The sequence below is a fragment of the Sorghum bicolor genome, chromosome 7 (genome assembly GCF_000003195.3).
Source record: "Sorghum bicolor cultivar BTx623 chromosome 7, Sorghum_bicolor_NCBIv3, whole genome shotgun sequence".
NCBI classification, from domain to species: Eukaryota; Viridiplantae; Streptophyta; class Magnoliopsida; order Poales; family Poaceae; genus Sorghum; species Sorghum bicolor.
The window spans coordinates 51350599-51371025 of NC_012876.2; the positions used below are offsets into that span (position 1 = coordinate 51350599).

General features: G+C 44.1%; 1 protein-coding gene and 1 long non-coding RNA gene across 2 annotated transcripts; one reads left to right on the forward strand and one right to left on the reverse strand.

The window, feature by feature from the left end:
• LOC8073517 (aspartic proteinase nepenthesin-1) lies at positions 2902–4649 on the reverse strand. The gene has a single exon (XM_002445407.2). It carries the CDS (start codon positions 4530–4532, stop codon positions 3144–3146), a length of 1389 nt encoding a protein of 462 aa, XP_002445452.2. The 5' UTR covers positions 4533–4649; the 3' UTR covers positions 2902–3143.
• On the forward strand, positions 4812–5748 carry LOC110437379. Its single transcript, XR_002455481.1, has 2 exons — positions 4812–5063; positions 5410–5748. It is a non-coding gene; the product is annotated as an uncharacterized LOC110437379 (long non-coding RNA).

Consider the following 20427-nt stretch of genomic DNA (forward strand, 5'->3'; position numbering starts at 1 on the left):
AAGATGGCCATCACCCGCATGTGCTACTTTTTTTCAAAGATCTCACAGAAGACGTTTCGTAGGATAGAGCTGAGAGACCTATATGATTTCATGGTGGAGACCCAAAACCAACTTGAGATGTGTTTACCTCCCGCTTTTTTATATATAATGGTACATCTCATGATTCACATGGTTCATCAGATAGAGGCATTGGGCCCTTGCTACTTGCATGAAATGTGGTCCTATGAGCGGTTCATGTCAGTCCTAAGCTGATACATGCATAATCGAGCATACCTAGAGGACTCCATGATAGAGGTTTATAGTACTGAAGAAGTCATCAAGTGTTGTCAAGAGTACTTGAAAGTATAGAGAGGGATTGACAATCTCGATTCTCATCACAAGGGTAGGCTGGCTGGAAAGGGCACTAGTGGTAGAAAAACATTCATCAACTATGAATACAAAGAAGTAAGTTAGGTGCATTGTTGTGTTTTGCAGAGCACAAAACTCATACAACGGTACATTGATGAACACATGGCTCTCATTATAGAGGAGAGGAATGGCCATTCACATGATTGGGTCATGAAACAGCATAGGCGATGCCTAACTCAATGGTTGAGGGACCAGAACATACCACCCTGAGAAAGTGAAGATTCTATTACCATCAGTAGATTGGTAAAGGAGCCATCGAGACAAGTAACATCTTGGAATGCTGACATCAATGGGTACACATACTATACCCACAAAAAGGATAGTAAAAGTGTAAACCAAAATAGCGACGTTGGAGTAGAGGCTCTCGATGGACTGGGGTGAAAGGTCCAATTTTTTGGCATAATTGAAGATATATGGGAGCTTAACAATGAAAGAAATCTAAAGATGGCCCTGTTTCGATGCCGCTAGATCAAGCAACATGAAGTCAATGAGATTGGGTTGAGAGTCGTGGACCTCCAGAATGTAGGCTACCATGATGACCCTTGGGTGCTCGCTTCACGTGTTGCACAAGTTTTTTATATGTACGACCCACTAAGTAACCTCCCCCCAAAGAAGAGGACTAAGCATGTGGTGGCCTCCGAGAAACAACATCGGAGTCGATGGTCTGGATGATGTTGGAGCTTACAATGACTATGATGAGATTCACTGACTTTAGTAGCAAGATCAGTGCAGTAGAAAGGCACCTACCCAAAGACATACTGCTATGGGAACAAAAAGGTGGCAAGGGAAAAGTTGTTACGGTGGGGCCTAGCTAGTTTGTGTAAGTGTGTGTGTGAGACAACATTTATGTATGTGTGTGAGACTATATTTATGTATGTTTGTCGAACTATATTTATGTATGTATGTGAGACTATGTTTATGTATGTCTATCGAACTATATTTATGTATGTGTGTGAAACTATGTTTATGTATGTCTGTCGAACTATATTTATGTACGTGTGTGAGACTATATTTATGTATGTGTCTAATGTTTGCAGGTGTCATTTTATGAAATTCAAAATTTGAATTGCTCAAATTTTGGCGAATGAAAAGTTGATCAAAATAACAAATGTAGATCTTGATGAGTTTATGGCTTTTATGTAATGTCGTAATGATGGTTTTTGTGAATTAGACTTTTCAACTTGTGAAGTATGGCTTGTTGTGGTTTATATTATGCTTATGTATTTGTGGATGAATATATGTATATATGTGGTGGTCAGATTTGAATTTGAATTTGAAGAACATATTATGTTGTGATCAGATTTAGTTTCGAATTTGATTTTTTTTTTTTTGCACACTTCTAAAAGTCACCTTGCGATACTCCTCGCCAGCTATTACAAGTGCCTATTTGTATTTGTATGATACGTTAAGAGCGAAACAATATTAATGTATGCCGCATATTTGTTTTCTAAATTTTACATGTCTGCAAAGATAGTATCTCCAAATTTGCTACCACAAGTTATTTTTAAAATATTCCTCTGGTAAAAACAATGCTGAATTATGAACTGTGAGTAGTCAAAGCTTTGCTGAAACGTTTGATCATCAGTAATGTCTTCTGACACCCAGAGCTTTTTTCTTGTAATAATAGGCCATTGGCTATTCATGATTTCTTTTCTCTTCATCTCTATTTGTTCACTTTTTCTTGGTAATAACATGCACCTTGGCTATTACAAAATGCAAGCATGCATGTCTACCCTACAAAAAGGTTTCACTAGGCTCAAGTGGGCCTAGTGAGCTGGGCTTATCTACCGAGACACGGTTGCTTTAGAATATTTGTTTCGGTTAATGATTTACCGAGGTGGTAGTATTAGGATGACCACCTTAATTAATCGTTATTAATGGAGGTGGGTATTTTAATTTGTCCGCTTCAGTTAATCGATTTTGCAAGACGATTTTTGGCAGCAGCTTCAGTTAATAAAAAAATGATTGCCCATTTGAATATGCTGCTCACCTCGAAGCCTTATTTGAAAACACCTCGTAAATGATTTTTTTTGTAGTAGTGTGTGATCGTCAGTTCTTGAGCAGTTTTTGGTGCTTCAGTCAACATCTGGTCGATAATAAGATTTACATTTCAAAACCTTTTTCTGCGTATACATGGGCTTAGAACAGTGGCGGATCCAGAAACGGATCAAGAGGGGGGCTAAATAACATAAGCTAATTTTTTTTCTTGCTCAATGCAGTGCACTAATAGATATAGCTAAGACTGATAATTTAATATTAATTTAAAGTTTTCAAAGACAAAGATTCATAGAATAAACATAGAAAAAATACCAAATATATAAAATCTTTTGCAAAAAAAAATCTATTAAAAGATTTTTGAGTCCAAGAGGGGGGCTGCAGCCCCCCAGCCCCCCCTTGAATCCGCCAATGGCTTAGAATGCCATACTAACTATCGAAAGTAATATTCACTATATCAATATGGACTCTATGGCAACCACAGCATCAAAGGTCATGGCGTCAAGCATCAAAGGTCATGATTTCTTTTCTTTTCATCTCTTTTGTTTTTATCCCTTGGCTATTACAGAATGCAAGCACGAATGTCTACCCTACAAAAAGGTTTCATGATGAGATGATTAATGCCTATATATAGAGAGAGAAATTATCTTGGCCTCTGAATTTTGAAGATACACAAAAAAAACAAATTAAATTATCTTTGTATATATAGTACTAGCTGCAAAGCATAAGTAGCAGCTGAGCTAGATGCTGTCACATTTGGTGGGCGCATAGGAGAACTTGCGGTTGCCCACGTCGTAGAGCACATGCATGTTCTGCTGCTGCACGTTGCCGATGACATTGGGGGCGCCTTCAAACGGCGCCTGCATCACCGCCAGGCACATCATCCCGGGGCTCGGCTCCTGGAAGTAGTTGTCCCGCGGCAGCGACATCTCCGCGTCGCCGTCGAAGTGCAGCACCAGCGGCGGCACCTGCACCCCTTCCATGGACATGCCCCGCGGCAGCTCGAAGCACACCGGGTAGTCGTCGACGCTCCGGTTCGCCACCGGCAGCTTGATGCCTTCCATCACTGCCTTCTTCAGCTCCGTGAACGCCGGCTCCACCAGGTACGCCAGCGTGGTCGCCGAGTCCAGCACCGTGCCGCCGGTGCCGTCGGGCTTTATCGCCAGGGTCTCCTGCGGCACGTCCAGCCGCTTGCTCCCGACCGACATCCCCACCATGGGCACGTAGTAGTAGATGTCCTCCACCGGGTTCTTCAGCAGCGGGATCGTCTGCACCTTCCCCGTCGTCTTGTACTTGCCCAGGTCGGCCATGGCGCCGAACATCACCGGGCTCGTCTTGCGGTCGGCGAAGGGGGTGAGGCAGTAGGAGAACTTGGTGATTGCCAGCTGCTTCAGCATGGACAGAGGGCCCGGAGACAGGCCCAGGATGCCGGACGCCTCGGCTATGGTGCCATTGGCGAGCTTGCCGCAGCCGAAGGTGAGGTTGGCGGAGACGCCGTGGTGCGCCCCGAAGGTGAACGTCTCAGTGGCGAGCACGCCGGTGGCCGTCATGATGCCGTAGTCATTCTCGTACGCGCACTTGCGGTCCGTGCAGGTCTTGTTGGTGAACGTGCCGGCCTCGCACAGCTTGCTGTCGCAGGGCAGGACGGAGAAGGAAGACGACCTGGCGGCGTCGAACACGGGCTCCAGCTGCTTCGCCGTGGGGCCAACCAGGCTGCACTGCGTCCAGAGGAGGTCGCTGCCCAGGTCCAGGATCACCTTGCTGGGCTGCGGCGGCGTGCCCACGCCCACGGTCAGGCTGTGGCCCTGGTGGGCGTACGGGGAGATGGTCACGTCGGCCGCCGCGATGTCGGTGGCGGCGGCGGCGGGGGCGCCGGGGGCGGCCCCGCTGAGCTTGTCGAGGGCCTTGGCGAGCCTCCTCGCCTGCCGGGCGTTGCTCTCGAGGGCGGCGCGGCGCCAATTGTCATGCCTGGCAGCCGCCGAGCGGCCGAAGAACGGGCTGTCGCTGTCCAAACGGAAGTCGAAATGGAAGATGGCATGGGCAGCTGGGGCGGCCGTCAGCACGACGGCGACGAGGCACACGAGTTGGAGCTGGCGGTGAAGACGACGATGGTGTGCCATGCCTTGCATTGGGGACACTAGCTCTCGATCGATGCTCAGAATTTCACGATTGCTTGGTTGGTTTGTGTACCAATTTCATATATATACTGGAGTAATCCTTAAAGTGGGCAAATACGTTTGTAGCCGCACAATATGCCTCGTCAATAAGTGGCTAGTAGTCCTAGATAATCTCTGTGGTCACCGAATTCTCTGGCGCTTCACTCTAATTATTAGGCTCTAATTTTTGCCCAACAAGATATAGGTTAGCATCCATTCACTACGGCAGACAGCGCCTTTGCCTAGCGTATGGTTATTTGCCGAGCGCTATAAATCGGGCGCTCGGCAAAGGCCACCTTTGCCTAGCGCAGGACTCTCGGCAAAGACAGCGCTCGGCAAAGATTTCTTTGCCGAGGGTAGTGCCCTCGGCAAACGGAGACGCTCGGCAAAGAACGTCTTTGCCAAGCACCAGACGCTCGGCAAAGGCCCGCTCTTGGCAAAGGACATCTTTCCCAAGCGCCAAGCGCTCGGCAACGGCTTGCACTCGGCAAAGAGATAACACATGTAACATGGGGTACCTGCCGTCACCCTTTGCCGAGCGCCCTCCGTTAGGCGCTTGGCAAAGACATCTCTTTGCCTAGCGCTGACGTTTGGCGCTCGGCAAAGGCATCTCTTTGCCTAGCGCTGAATTTTTGCGCTCGGCAAAGGCTCTCTTTGCCTAGCGCTGACTTTTGGCGCTCGGCAAAGAATTTTTTTTTTTACTTTTTGCTTCCAAACTTTTTTGTTTTGCATTACACATTATTTAATGTATATGTTAAGGTTTTGGTAGTTTTTAAAATCTTTTTATTATATATCTTTAGTTAATTTGGTTTAATTGAATTTCTACGATAAACGCGGGTTTGAACTGCAGGTGTATCGAATCTCCGAATTCGACGGTTCAAAAATTGATATTCGCTTTACATAGCGTATGTTAAGGCCATATCCAGGAGCACGCATGAAATATCGAACATCTCGCGCACGGAACACGGCGACCAAGTTGCGCGTGAAGTGCTATTAAATTATATAAAATGCAAATGAAGTCGAAAAATTACATAACTTAGCGACACGTCTTTGGAACACATGTGGATGCTATGGTAAAAATTTGGTAAAGTTTCGTGCATGTTATCACGGAAGTTAGTTAGAAACCTAGACATCTCTCGTGTGTAAATATTATCCATTTGGATTAATAACGCAGATCCACGCAGACCAACCACATGTCATCTTTCCGTTAATAGTATGGTTGCCGAGGATATTTAACTATTTGACACTCATACGGAGGCTACCTCTTTCGATTTTAGAAGGACAAATACAAAATTGTCACTAACAATAGTAGGTACTTTAAGTTTTTGTCATTTTCACTGACGTGGCACACCAGTTCACCTCGCCAACGTGGAACTTGCCTTACCTCAAACACATAGACACACGCAAAAAAGCCCCTGTTGTTTCCCGGCTAGTCTCAATGGAGTTTCATTAGAGTTTCATACACATTAAATATGTTGATATATCACTATATTAATGAAGAGAGAGATGATAAGAATTTCATGGGAGCAGAGAGAGTTTTATCTCCGTGAAACTCTTCTGCACTGTTTCCAAAATATAGATGTGTTGGAAACTGCATTATGAAACCCCCATTGAGGATAGCCTTACCGTGCGTCCGTCTGCCCATGTTTGCCCACTCTCGCTCTCACTCTTTCATTCCTAACGGTGGCGGAAGATGAGGATTGGGGGAGGTGGCCATAGCTAACTGGAGCATGGAGACAGCAGCGGCAAGTCGTAGCACAACACAACGCCCTCCAAGGTTAGATCTAAGTGCAGCATATGTGGTTGTGATATTGCACTAGTACATAAATCTTATTGGAGGCGGGTATTACAACCGCCTCTAATCAAAGGTCACCGTTAATGACCGACCATGGAGACAGGCACTTTGCCCGCCTTGGTTAATCAGTACGAAAAAACAAAAAAATAATAAAAAACCCCACAACCTAGACCTAACGGGCCTAGACTTGGGCCTCGCACCGCCACCCCTATGTACTTCCGTCGGGGGAGTAGGCCTCACCCCGTGAGTGCCACAACCGAGGTTGCTCGACCGTCGGATCTGGCCGCCACACCTCCGCTGGAGCAGGGGCTGCCACACCTCCACCTTGTACCACCACACCTCTACTAGATTAGGCCATTGCCCTCCACTTCACCACCACAGTCACAAGTCTAGCCCTTGGCGACGGATCTGGCCAACACGATCGTGGATCTGGCTAGCAGTGATGGATCCGGCCACTATGGTCACTAGAGACGGTGCTAGGGGGAGGAGCTCGCACTGGCTTCTAGAAGAGAAGCTCACCACCGGGAGGGAGAAGAGGAGTGTGCCAACCACCGGGAGAGGATACGAGGAAGGAGCTCGCCGTGAGAGGAGGAGCGCATCGGCCGCCGGGGGAGGAGCTGCCCGCTCGGAGGGAGGGATGTGGTGGGCTGAGAGAGGGGCACCGTAGAGAGAGTTAGGAGAGAGGGAGGGACGCTGTGAGAGCAGCATCATACATAGATGGAGTCAAGATAGAGGGAGGGGGCTCGGGAGTGAGTGAGGGAGAGATACTAAGAGAAATCCTAAGTCTAGTTTATACACGAACCCGATAAGAGAATAGAGATGGGCTTTTGCCTAGGCTGGTAGTTGGGCCACTATTTTTGGAGGTGGGCCTTATAGTGTGCCCGCCTCTAGAAATTGATTTACCAAGACGGGCTCCCTAAGGCAACCGCCTTCCAAAATAGAATATTTTTGGAGGCGGTTGTCTTAAGACACCCATCTTCGTAAATCGATTTTAGGAGGCAGCTAAAAGTACCCACCTCGGTAAATAAAAATTACCCGTCTCCATTAATCGCAGGTTAGATTTTGTGACCGCCTCCATTAATAAAAATACACTCTCTTGCAAAAATCATTTTTGTACTAGCGATGTGCAGTTAGGGTTTTGTGGCATGTTGATGGTGTTTACGGTTCCAAATTTGAAATCATGTGTGTTATGTTGCAAGACATTGGATGGAGGCCAAACATGTAGCAAAAAATGGAGTTAGTTTGGTCCTAACTCTCCCTAGTTTTTTATGTGTATGATTTTGTCAGGATTGATCCTCACAATGCTCTGTTGACGGTGGTTAACGTCAACTTTTATTAGAACTTTAAACCCAGAAGAAAACATGAAAACACACTAGTCTAGGGTTTTAACTGACAATTTCCATATCCATGAGTTTTGCATATTCTGTATTTTCCAGGGTTCATTTTAGACAGAGTTGAAAAGAGAGATTCAAGTGCAAAATAAACACAAAACTTATCCGCGACGCAACAACACCGCCAACGGGTCAGGAAGGCTCCAGAAGACACCCGAAGTAGCAGGACCAGCAGAGGCCACCAGGTGGGGCCAGCTAGCCCCACTCCTGTGCCGGTCGGCCCCCTATGGCTAGGGTTTGCCTCCCCCTTTCGGAAGCTTCCTCCACCGCCTCTCCTAATGCATCTCGGCCCTTGGTTAAGTCAGTTTGATCCTACGGCGCACGCGCATCCCACAAGACTATAAATAAAGGGCAGGCCCCCGTCCAAAGGGCACCCTAGAATCAATTCATTCCTCCTGCTTCATTTGTCAAGAGTAGTCAGAAGTTAGGATTTCTAGAGTTTAGAAGTAGAGCTCTAGTTCTTCAAGTTCTTAGTATAGGCGTCTAGCAAGATTCAAGTAGAGATCGGGCGCTCCACTCGGGATTCCAGATCTGTCATCTAGAAATTGGTAATATTATCTTGTATTTCATTATGACTTTGCTCTATTTTAATATATTACTATTTATTCAGTTCTTAGTTTATTCTAGTTGCATATTTGATATATATGTGATTTATGATGATTATCATTATATTATGATCATAAAGCGCCTAATTCAATACTCGAGTGAGTTAGGTGGTGCACATTATATAGACGTAGTGTCTAGATATATTATGTACCTACGAAGGCACTCTGATGTACCGGGTCGTGTGGTAGTCTACGCAGGTGACAGCTGCATTAGTTCCTCTGTAGTCCACCCCCCCCCCCCCTTACGTAGGACTAGCCGAGCACGGTCGCGAAGGAGGTGACCCTTGTGTCTTAATATCCTTATTAGTTGATGCTCCTTATGATGTTTTCTGAGTTATTCACGCTATAGATGAAGATGTGTAGCATGGCATAGGCTGTAGACTTTATATTAGTAATTACATAGGTTTCTTTTATTCTAACTGAATCCCGAGATTGCTTTACTATATTAGTGAGTCTCTATTTTCTATCTCTAGAATACCATCTACTTCATTTACTCAATTATCATTTATCATTTATCATATTGTTGACTAGTTATCACTAAAGCATTAGTGCAATTGGTTATGATAGATTTACATAATTTCTTTAATCTTTATAAGATTACCAAAGCCTAATGAATACAATGCTGCTTTGTCCTTTTGGCATAAAATAAATCAACGATACTCGAAATACTTCCTAGGTGAAATGTTATAACGGGTGAATTATCTGTGCGCTTGCGGATATATTCTATTTAGAGTCATTGCGTGTAGATTATTTTTATCGTTAGTTTTTGGCATCATGTTAGGGATGACAACTTAATATGAAGTGATGTTAAAAATACCAACAAGCATTTCTGGCGCTGTTGCCGGGGATAGCAATTTTATTTATTAGGATAACTTTAAAGGGATTTATTGATTAACTAGGACTTATATACTTTCTAGAATTTCATGCAAGTAAATCTTTCATAGAACCATCTATAGGAAATCAAGCATTTAAATATATCTTGGACATAGCCTTTTGCTTTAGCAAACTTATCCAGGTTTTATGTAGCAATTTTTTATAGGCTAAGAGCAGGATTGGTTGTAGTATTTTAACTCTTATCAGGAACAACCATAGAAAGAAGGGTCTTACATCATTTTGAGAAGTGATGGCTGAGAAGACTCTGCGTGAATTCTCTGCTCCAAGCACCGAGAAAATTCGTGTGGGTCCAACTTTTGACCTTAGAGAATATGATTATGAGATCAAGCCAAGCCTCATCAAAATGGTGCAGGTTATCATATTTAGTGGAAAGAAGGATGAAGATGTCATTGCCCATTTCCAGAATTTTCTGGAGATTGGCAACACCATTGACATTCAAGGCATTCCTCAAGATGTCGTGCTACTTCGCTTGTTTCCTTTCTCATTAGAGGGAAGAGTGAACCAGTGGTTTTATCAGAGTAAAGATCAAATCAAGACATGGAGAGAATGTTCAAAAGCTTTCCTAGAGAAGTTTTTCCCAATAGGCCAAACGAATATCTTGCGAGGGAAGATTTTAGAATTTCATCAGCAGAAAGGTGAACCTATTCTAGAAGCATCGGAGCGTTTTCAATGATACATATCAGACTGCCCGCATCATGGAATGGAGAAGTGGTTGCTCATGCAAACATTCTATCATGGACTAACCCAAAGGTCATGTGAGCAATTGGATGCCACTTCTGAATGATTATTTATGTCAGTCACCCCTGGAAAAGCTGACGCTATTATGGAAAAGATGGCAGAAAATCAGAATTGGACATTCAACACTCAGACATGCCATGAAGTGAAGAAGTTCCAGAGGAGTTGTGTGCACTATCAACCAAGATGGATGTATTATTGAGCTGGCTAGAGCAGAGGGATAAATATAAAATAAATCATCAAGCCATTCAAGATGCATTCAATTCTCAAGATCAATATGAAGAAGATATCAGTGCAATCATAAAGAAGCAAGGATGGAGTCAACCTCAGGCAACAAGCCAAGGTAAGTATCAAAGTAATTACAATTCAAATCAAAGACAACCACCCTTGAGAGAATTAATATTAGAACAAGCTAAAATTAATGAGAGTATTATAAGAAGCTTGCTTTTAAAGATGAAATGTTAGAAGGAATTAATTCAAAATTGGAAAATTTCTCTCCAACAGTCAAAGAGCAAATAATTTTCAATAAAAAAATAGAATCACAGATTACACATCTAGCCTCTATTTTGTCTGCCACTAACCATGAACAGATTAAAGGAATATCTATTAGAGGAGGTAAGATTACACGTGATCCACCCTACCCAGAAGGGGCATGTAGACCTTCACATCCAGTGCAGGTAGACAAAGAAGCTGGAAAGAATAATAAAGAAAAAGAAGTTGAAGCACCTTCACCAACGGTTGATCCACAAGAGCCCGAATTAACGCAAGACTTCCATGATACTACTCTCCTACCTTTCCCACAAAGGAGGAGGAGTACCACCACTGACGAGCGGTTCAGTAAGTTTGTAGATGTCATTCAGAAATTATTATCAATAGTTTATTATTAGATGCTATGCAGGTACCTATATACGCAAAGTACCTTCGGGCCATCGTCAACAACAAGGGACCATTCCCCTCGACTGAAGTCATCAAGCTAACACAGGCATGTAGTGAGGCAATCCTACATTCTTCTCCCATCAAGAAGGACCTAGGATGTCCCACTATAGATTGCTCTATAGGCAACCAGATGTTCGAGAATGCCTTATGTGATCTTGGAACAAGCTTCAGCGTTATGCCTAAGACGGTCTTTGACAAACTCGACTATTCCACACTCACTCCAACAACAATGTGCTTGCAACTAGCTGACCAATCAGTCTGCTATCCTGCAGGGATAGCAGAAAATATACGGTAAAAATCTGTGACTTTTTTGTTCCTGTAGATTTTGTGGTACTTGACATGCAGGAAGAGAGGAAGATACCTCTTATCCTTGAGCGACCATTCCTAAACACTGCAAATGCAACCATCAACACTGGAGCTGGAGAAATAATATTCACCATTAATGGGCAAGAAGAGTGATTCACATTCAGGCCAAGACCCGAGCAATGCAAGACTCCGAAGGATCAAGAAGAACAAGATGCATCAACATCTCCGATAGCAGAGATCAATCATGGAGAATAATTCAACTAGAGAAGTCCAAGTCAGTGGACTTAAAAACCCCGAACCTTCGTCGGGAGGTAACTCGGTAGTTATCAGTAATTTAAATTCTCACATTAAATAGCATATTTATTTTTCTACCAATTGCATTATTAAAGAAAATTAAACATAAGCATACCATTTATAAAACCTAAGCCCCATGAAACTAACGGAGCGTAAAATCTCTGTCAGTAAAATTTATTATGGTGGTAGAAAATTATAAAAATACTATCATTAGAATTCTAATTTTTCATAGATTCATAAAAGTAATTTAGTTTTTCATCCTTGTGTCATTATATGGTAGAAATACGGGAGACATATGAGACCCACACATATCACATCAAGTCACCTCACATCACATCACACCTACCATCATTCACCACCATCCAAAAACTCAAATTATCACTCACATGCATGCTTGTACCACCTCCACTACTATCTGCCACCGAAAGAGCACCCTAGGAGGTAGCCTTCTAATCACTTGCATGCCATTGTCGACACCAGAGAAAGGAGAAAGTAAGCAGCCAAGGTGTGGGCCGGCCGGTGTTGACGGTTCTTAAGTATAAATTTTAATTATCAAATAAACAAGGGAAAGGACCAATATACAACCAACACCTAGAATTAGGGTTTGATCTGATAGAATTTCACGAGTTTTGTTGTTTATCTGTTTCTGCAGGGGGTTATCAGGAAATAAGAAAGAAAGGCCCACATGTCGGGATTACATAGAGATATCAATGCACCGCGCGATTTTCTACCATCTAGAAGACTCCAGAAGCCACGGGAAGAAGACGGAGACCGAAAGGGGCCAGGCCTAGGGCGCCCGCCCTGGTGACCTGGGCGCCCGCCCCCTGTTGGATGCTAATCAGGACTCTCTTCGCACGGGATATTCCACCGACCTATTGGATCAAGAAAAACATAGTACCACCTCGCCTACCGACCCAAAAACGCATAGAGGAGGAGGACTATATAAGGAGACCCCCCTGGCCCCTGGAGAAGACATGAAGAAATTATCATAGAGATTGAGGGGTGCCCTCGAAGGAAAACCTCTTCTCTAATTAATATTTCTTTTTAGGCTTAGCAACCAATGTAAAGTAGAAATAGATCTTCTAGTTTCTACTAGATTGAGAGAGATAGAGTGGAGGTGTAGATTGGAGGAAGCCCGGCCTGTCGGTGTCTACTCCAAGTTTGTACCTGCGGGATCAAGTTCTCCTAACCCGAAGCTTGCTCCAAGGATTCTTCAGTATTTCGACCTCTAAATTCTAGTAAGTTCTTGTTTTATTGTTCTTCTGGTTTATGAGTTTACTTTAATCTCTTCGCGTAGAGTTTAGAGTAATCATTGCTGGCGTAAACGTGGTGTTTAGGCTGGGGTACTCATAGATATTCCCTGACTAGCTGGACCGTGGTAGTAGTGAGGAACGTGACAATTCCGAGTTACCTTTGCAGACCATATCTCGTTAGCAGAAAGGATAGGGTTTATAGGTGCGGGTTGAACATCCTTTGTGGTGTCTAGATTCCGTTAGCCTCCCCATTAGAACAGTAGATCATCCTTACCAAGGTTAGAAGGAGACTACGGTTGTAGTCTTCTCTATTTATCACTCACATCGAAAGACATTCTTTGTGCCTAAAGGGTTAGTAGTAATAGACCGGTTAGTCAGATGCACTCTTTCTCCTAGTGGTAGAAAAATAAATACGATACTCTGGATAATTTCCCGGGTGAAGTGCTCACCGATATCCGTGCGCTTGCGGATCAATTCCTTATTGCGTTCCCAAATATCAACAGCCGGCCCCACCACCATGCCGGCCAGCGCCCTACTATTCCCCTTCTGCCTCTCTCTTCACTCATTCTCTCCTCTTCCATTCTTAAGTCCATAGAGCTCTGCCCCACGGCTAGTTGCAACTATGAAACTCCATTCTTCGAAATCCCCATTAATTAGCAAGGAAAAGAGGAAAGAAAAGATTTGCAAGTTCTTCACAAGGATCCCCTTTTCTCTTTGGTTTGCTAATCCTAATCATTTTCGAGTTCTTGTTGTTCTTGTCGTGTTCTTCAGGTAGGATGAATCGAAAAGTTAGAGGTGCACTCAAGAGCATCAGAAGAACACTCTCCTTCCACAGCACCCGAAGCCGTTCATCATCTCAAGTACCTTCACGTACCAATTCTGGAATGGACGTTGATCCTCCATCACCTCCCGAGTATCACACCCCATCATCCTCTTCCCAACGGGAAGAGAGGTATGAATTAATGAACCTTAATCAAATTTCATTACTACTAAGGCCTTAAGTTGAGATATTAAATGTGGTAAAGACAAAAGAGTTTACTCATACCCTAATATTTGATAATGCTTTGCTCCATGAAACCGAAATGGATTATGAGTTTGAGCTTATTTTTACAATGATTGGATGGGAAGATGCATGGGAAATCACTGAACAGGGTAGCAAATTACTCACTATAGAATTTATTAGCTCCCTAGACTTTGATGATGATAATGTTCACTTTAGGATGTTCAACAAACCTTTCACTCTTACATGGAAAACCGTCAGTATAGCATTAGGATTTTCGGATCAGTGTATAGTGAATATAGCTGATGTTCTTGGAGATTTTAATAAAGATGATTTTTGGGAGAACATCACTGCTAAGCAACCCGAATATAAATAAAAATATACCACTGAGGAAGTCCACCATCATACACTGAGGTTTATGTTTAAATGGCTAGCTTTTACTTTCTTTCCTAGAGAGGAATTGAATACCATCAGACAGGATGAGCTGCATTTATTGTACATCATGATTAAGAAGAGAAAAGCATCACCTGTGAAATTAATGTTGAGCTACTAGAAAACCATACCTCCCATGAGAAAGTGCAATATTTCTTTCATATCTTGGATCACACGTTTAGCTGTGAGCTTAGATTTACTGTCAAAAGCTACATTCACATTTATTCCTGATGACCGTAGAATTATTGGATATGATTTTTTTTATGCTCATATGCTGAAATGACGTGATAATAAAGTAATCATGATTTATAAAAAATACCGAAATGAGTACGAGCTGTCTGACCGGGAACTGAGAATTTATTCTGTTAATAGTTTTATTTTTCCGGAAAGTACTAACATTGGCAGGTGTCTATCAGCATGTATCAGCAGAGTGTCCAGGGTTGTATATATTGGCACTGACCCAGCACCATCGAGTCCAGCTCATTTTTATGACACTAACTTTGATGATCCAGGTGCTTCACATGAGCCACATCAGCCGTGGTCCACCCACTCAGGATGCGAGGACCAAACCACATATCAGCAAGGAGAGTCTTCTACATCAATAGAATGGGGAACATTCCCCACATAGGAGCCAGATAACACTGGACAGAATTTTCAGAGAGATCGTGCATCATTTTCTGTGCGTAGAAATACAGATCGCACTACTGGTGGACCGTATCCGTTCCATGCACCGCCGGCAAATGACTACATGTCGCCACCTAAACAACATTCCGAGACTCCCATTAATGATTACCCTGCCATATCCATGCATTTGACAACAAACGATGAACGACACCTTGCACCGACACGAGCAGTGGCAACATCATATTGATGATAGGTTCCAACAGCAGCACCAGGCGGACCAGCAGTTCACACAGCTACACTATGGACAGCAGCACATGCAGACCGGGTTGGAGTACCTGATAGATAGCATGGGGTTCCCACCACCACCTCCACCACATTATTAAGCTCAGCAACATGCAGCTTGGGGGAGAACCCCCACAAGGTGAACACCTTTTCACCTTGGTATATATTCTATCATTTATCTTTAGTATTTATTTTAGTATTTACTTTTCAGTATTTAAATTCTGTCATTAAATTAGAGTAAGTAGAATTTGCCTTTAATTCTGTATCTCACTTATTCATTAAAAAGAAGAGCACAATTCCTATAAGTCATCATGTCATCATATTAAAGAAGTAACAATTCCTATAAGTCATCGTGTCATCATATGCTTGTTGGTTTGCAATCTCCATACATAAGCTTGTATTTACTTGTTATTACTTGTGCTTATGTTGTTGCTCTTGTATAGCTAGTTTGCTCGTGTAGCTAGCTAGTTGCTCTTTTAGCTTGTGTAACTAAGTTGTCTTGCTTAGTTTATGTAGCTAAGTAGTTGTTGAGCTCTCTAGTTTGGCTCGTGTAGACTTACTAGTAGAGAAGTATTTAGGCTTTGTGCGCTTTTGCACCACTAGTATGTGTAAGAGCTCTAGACCTTGCCAAATAGAGTTGTATAAGTGAGCTTTACATAGCCCAACACCTTAGTTGCTCAATTAAGATCTCTTTGTAAGGTGCTTGTGAATTTAGAAAGATGAGTGTTATCTTGGCTAGATCAGATAGTTTTAGTTCCGTATTTGTTTTGGTTATCCGGTGTATTTAGTTTTAGAAAGGATTATTCACCTTCTCTATTCCCCCATCTCGACCTATCAATCAGCCGATGGCTCGGGGGCTACACCTATTAGGTGCACTCATGTGCACCCACTAGCAAAACAAGGGATGGTGAAGGGTTGAGATGGCGGACTAGAGGGGGGTGAATAGTCCTTTCTAAAACTTATCGCGCCGGCTAACCGAAACAAATGCGGAATTAAAACTATCGGTCTACCCAAGACTACACCCCTCTATCTAAGTTCTCTAGCACCTTGAAAAGATCCTAAACAACGAAGCAAGGTGCTACCTTAGCAAGAGTTCACCTAACCAATTCTAGGAGCAAGGTCACACAAACCTATGCCACTAGTACTTTGCAAACTGGGGGAGCTCCTACACAAACTAGTGAGGCAAAGCGCACAAAGCCTAAGCTCACTAGTAAACTCAATAACAAGACAACTAATGCCAAATTAGAGAGCGCAACTTACTTAGCTACACAAACTAAGCAAAGTGACTAACAAGGTTACACAAACCAAACTAGTCACGCAAGGGGAACTACTTCTAGCTACACAAGCAAGAAGGTAACTAGCAAGCTACACAAGCTAACTAATTACAAGAGCAACTACACAAGCACAAGTATATGAATGTAAGAACAGGCTTGTGTTAGGGACTTGCAAACCAACGGGAAGAACAATGTTGACACGATGATTTTCTCCCGAGGTTCACTTGGTTGCCACCAAGCTACGTCCCTGTTGAGACAAGCTCCAAGGTTGCCGCCGGTCCTCTTGCTAGTGGTGACCCGCAAGTCACACTCTCCCACGTGGAGTGCTTACCACAAGCTCTAGCACTTGACCCGGCCGGACCACTTGTCGCTCTTCACGTCTCGCTCAACTAGAGTTGCTCTTCGCGATCCCCACGGGGTGAGCACCGTACCCCTCACAATCTCTTCTTCGGAGCACCGCACAATCTCCTTGCGTGCTTCGACGGAGTCACAAGCCACCAAGCCTTCTAGGAGGTGGCAACCTCCAAGAGTAACAAGCACCACCGGCTTGCAACACGAACACCTAGTGCCACTCGAAACAATCTCTCAATGCAACGCACTAGAATCACTCACTCGCTATTGATTCGCATTTTTGCAAGCACAAGTGAGTTAAAGGCTTTCCTAGCACTCCCCAAGCATGGATACTAAGTTCCAAGGGTGCTCAGCACCGGCCAAGGCTGGCCACCACTTCTATTTATAGCCCTAAGGGCTAAAGTAGCCGTTGCCCCTTCACTGGGCAAAACACGTGGGCACCGGACGCTCATAGGGAGCCACCGGATGCTCAACCCCCAGCGTCCGGTGCTCAGGCGTCAGCCACGTGTCACTAGCCATTTGAACTCGACCGTTGCCGCCAACGGCTACTACGCACGCGCGCCTGCACAACACCACCGGACGCTCTACTGCGTCACACCAGACGTGTACGGTGCACACCGAACCCGTGCGCAGAGAGCTCCACAAACTCGTAGGGTCACCGGACGCGCCACCGGACGCACCCTGAGCGTCCAGTGCTCACCGGACTCATGCGCAGAGAGGGTCGCCAAACCGCATGCACACCGAACGCTGAGCACCAGACTCACTCTAGTGCGTCCGGTGCACTCTGCTACACCCGACAGTACACCGGACGCTAAGGGCCAGCGTCCGGTGCCTCCGTGCAGAGCGTCCTGTGAGTGTTTCTTACTGAAAAACACTCCCGCGACTTCTCCAAAAATCCCACCGGCGCAATAGAAAATAAGCACTTCATTTTCTCAAAAAGCTGGCCCTTAGCGTCCGGTGTACGGTCGGGTGTAGCAGAGTGCACCGGACGCACCAGAGGAACCCAAACCCCTCTCAACCCTAGGAACCTCCTTTGCAAAGTGTGCCAACACCACCAAGTGTACACCACCATGTGCAAGTGTGTTAGCATTTTCACAAACAATTTCCCAAAGGAGTTAGCCTCTCAACTTGCCACGCCACTCGAGCCTAACACATATGCAAAGTTAGATCGCTCAAGTGGCACTAGATGACCGATATGCAAGCAAGTTTGCCCCTCTTGATAGTACGGCCATCTATCCTAAATCCGGTCATAAACTTCTCTACACACCTATGACCGGTGAAATGGAAAAGCCCTAGGTTATACCTTTGCCTTGCGCTTTCCATTCCATCTCCTCCAATGTTGATGCAACACATGCACCAACCAATTACCAAATGATATGATCCACTTCATATCATCACGTGACCGTATTGGTTCATCGATCTTGACCTCACTTGCTCTTCATCGTTGCCTCGGTCCATCGGCGCCAAGTCTTGCTCAAGCTTCACCGTCACACGCGGTCCCTCGCTTCAAAGCCTCCGACTTGCCCTTCACTCTTGCAACCGGTCCATCAAGCCAAGCCTCATCTTGATCTTCTCCACCTTGGTCACATGACTCCATGTCATGTCTCATGTGCAATGAGCTCCTCCATCATCACATCATCACCTATGGACTAATCTCCTGTGTATCTCATATAAACACTATTAGTCCACCTAAGTTGTCACTCAATTACCAAAACCAAACAAGGACCTTTCAGATGGCTCGGTAGCCCATAGGCACCCCTCCCACAAAGGAGTACTTGATATTAGAGGTTGAGCCTAAGAAGGCAGAGTCGCCTTCACTGGGGGCTCAGGGGCTTCACCTAAGATGCGAGTTCTTGAACCAAAGGGGAGCCCTAGTTGAACTATTGCTTCCATAGCCATCGCAACCTTTGGCCAATGTGAACACTCGTCTTGGGCAAAGCTAGAAGCTAGCTCCAAAATATGTTAGGTGCTCATATCCTAACAGGTGCATAAGCACTACACCCCATTCAGAGCCACGAGGCGTTGTTGGCCACTCCCTCGGTAGTGTCATGCCTAGAGCGTGATGCGTCAAGACAAGAAGTCCTTGAAGCCCATGGCAGGGGACTCGAGCCCCACCTGGTAGCCCCTCCGGGTAGAGGAAGAGGCCTGATGTGCCCAAGAAGCTAGGAGAAGGCTCACCAAGGAAAGGTTCCACTACGACAATGCAAAAGCACAACGTCTGATGGTAAAGCACTAGCTTGCAACAGAGATGTTGGGGAGTAGTTGAGGTTGTGTTCACCCCTAGCTACAAGACAAAGAAGGACCTAGTGACGCCAAGATAAAGGAACTAAAAGCATAAGGGCGAGAAACCCTAAACAAAACCCTCTAATGTACCCCCATGCCCTCCTCAATATGTAAGGGGAGGCATGAGCTCCTCTAGAAGGGACTAGGAAAAGACCGAAAGATTGAACATATATAGTAGAACATTAGGAGATCAACAGATCAATCAACTGAACAGGCTGAAACCTTAGGCCAACATAACGCTTCCCCTACTCTTTTGTCATGATTGCTCCATTGTAAGAACTTTCTCGTTTGAATATTCTTAATACAAAGAACACCAAACTGCTGGACAAATGACTCAGAGGTCCAAATGAGGATAATCGTTCGTGACCCTATGTGTTTTGAGTGAGCTCTCTCGTTTGAGCATTCCTAATACGACGAGCACCAAATTGCTAAACATAGGGCTCAGGGGCCCAAACCAGGATATATCGTTCGTGTCCTAGAGTATTTGACTGTTTAAGCCACCGAAGATCTACACATCGACCCACCTTGAACAACACGATATTTACCATGGTTACGAACCTACGACAAGTACATAGAGCACGTCCTCTATATTATGCTAACACTAAACTATTATTGTGTTACATGATGCATGGTGAGCCCAAGGAAGAGCACTAGAGATTTTTTTAAAAATAAAATAAAGATTAGCAGGATGCTCGTTTATAATATAATAATAATATTGTCTTCTATATAGTAGAAACAATCATCAGTCATTGTAATAGAAGTCAGCAAAAGCACAACCAAAATAAGCACAACCGATTAGCCTAATAGGTATAGATCGGGTCCTGTGCGCTTGACCAATCTTTCTCTCATAACAAATCACGCTTGACGAATCTGCTATAGTGTTTTTTCTCTCATAACAAATCAGCGAACATTACTTTCAGTCATAACTTTTCACACAAATAAATAGGTTTTTAGAGCAACTCCAAGAGCTTGACTATTTTTGTTATGGAGGCTATTTTAGAATTTGTATATTAAAAATATAATGTGTTATCTGGTTTTATAAAATAGAAAGTTAGCTATCTCTTGAATTTTGGTGGTTATATATAGCCAACCACTGACGCTGGCATCTAATTTCGTAAATAGCAAGACTATTGTTGACTTATTCTTTTTTAAGAAGTTTTCTATTTTATAAAATGGCTAAATAATAAAATATAGTTATTAATTTTAGCCAAACTTTTAGAGTTGCTCTTAGTTAAATTTAGAATTAGAATTGTTTGACATGCAATTTTTTTTTGCACCGAGGCAACACACAAATGGAGTGCACGGCGAGTCAGCGTCCATGCTCGAGATCCGCATCCACCACGGCCACGCTGTACAAATGCAGCTCGCGCTAGTCAAGCCGGCGAAAAAACCGGACAACTTTAAATGAAGCAA

Coding starts and splice junctions, on each gene's coding strand:
- LOC8073517 (XM_002445407.2), bottom strand. CDS start 4,532: ATGCAAGGCATGGCACACCATCGTCGTCTTCACCGCCAGCTCCAACTC.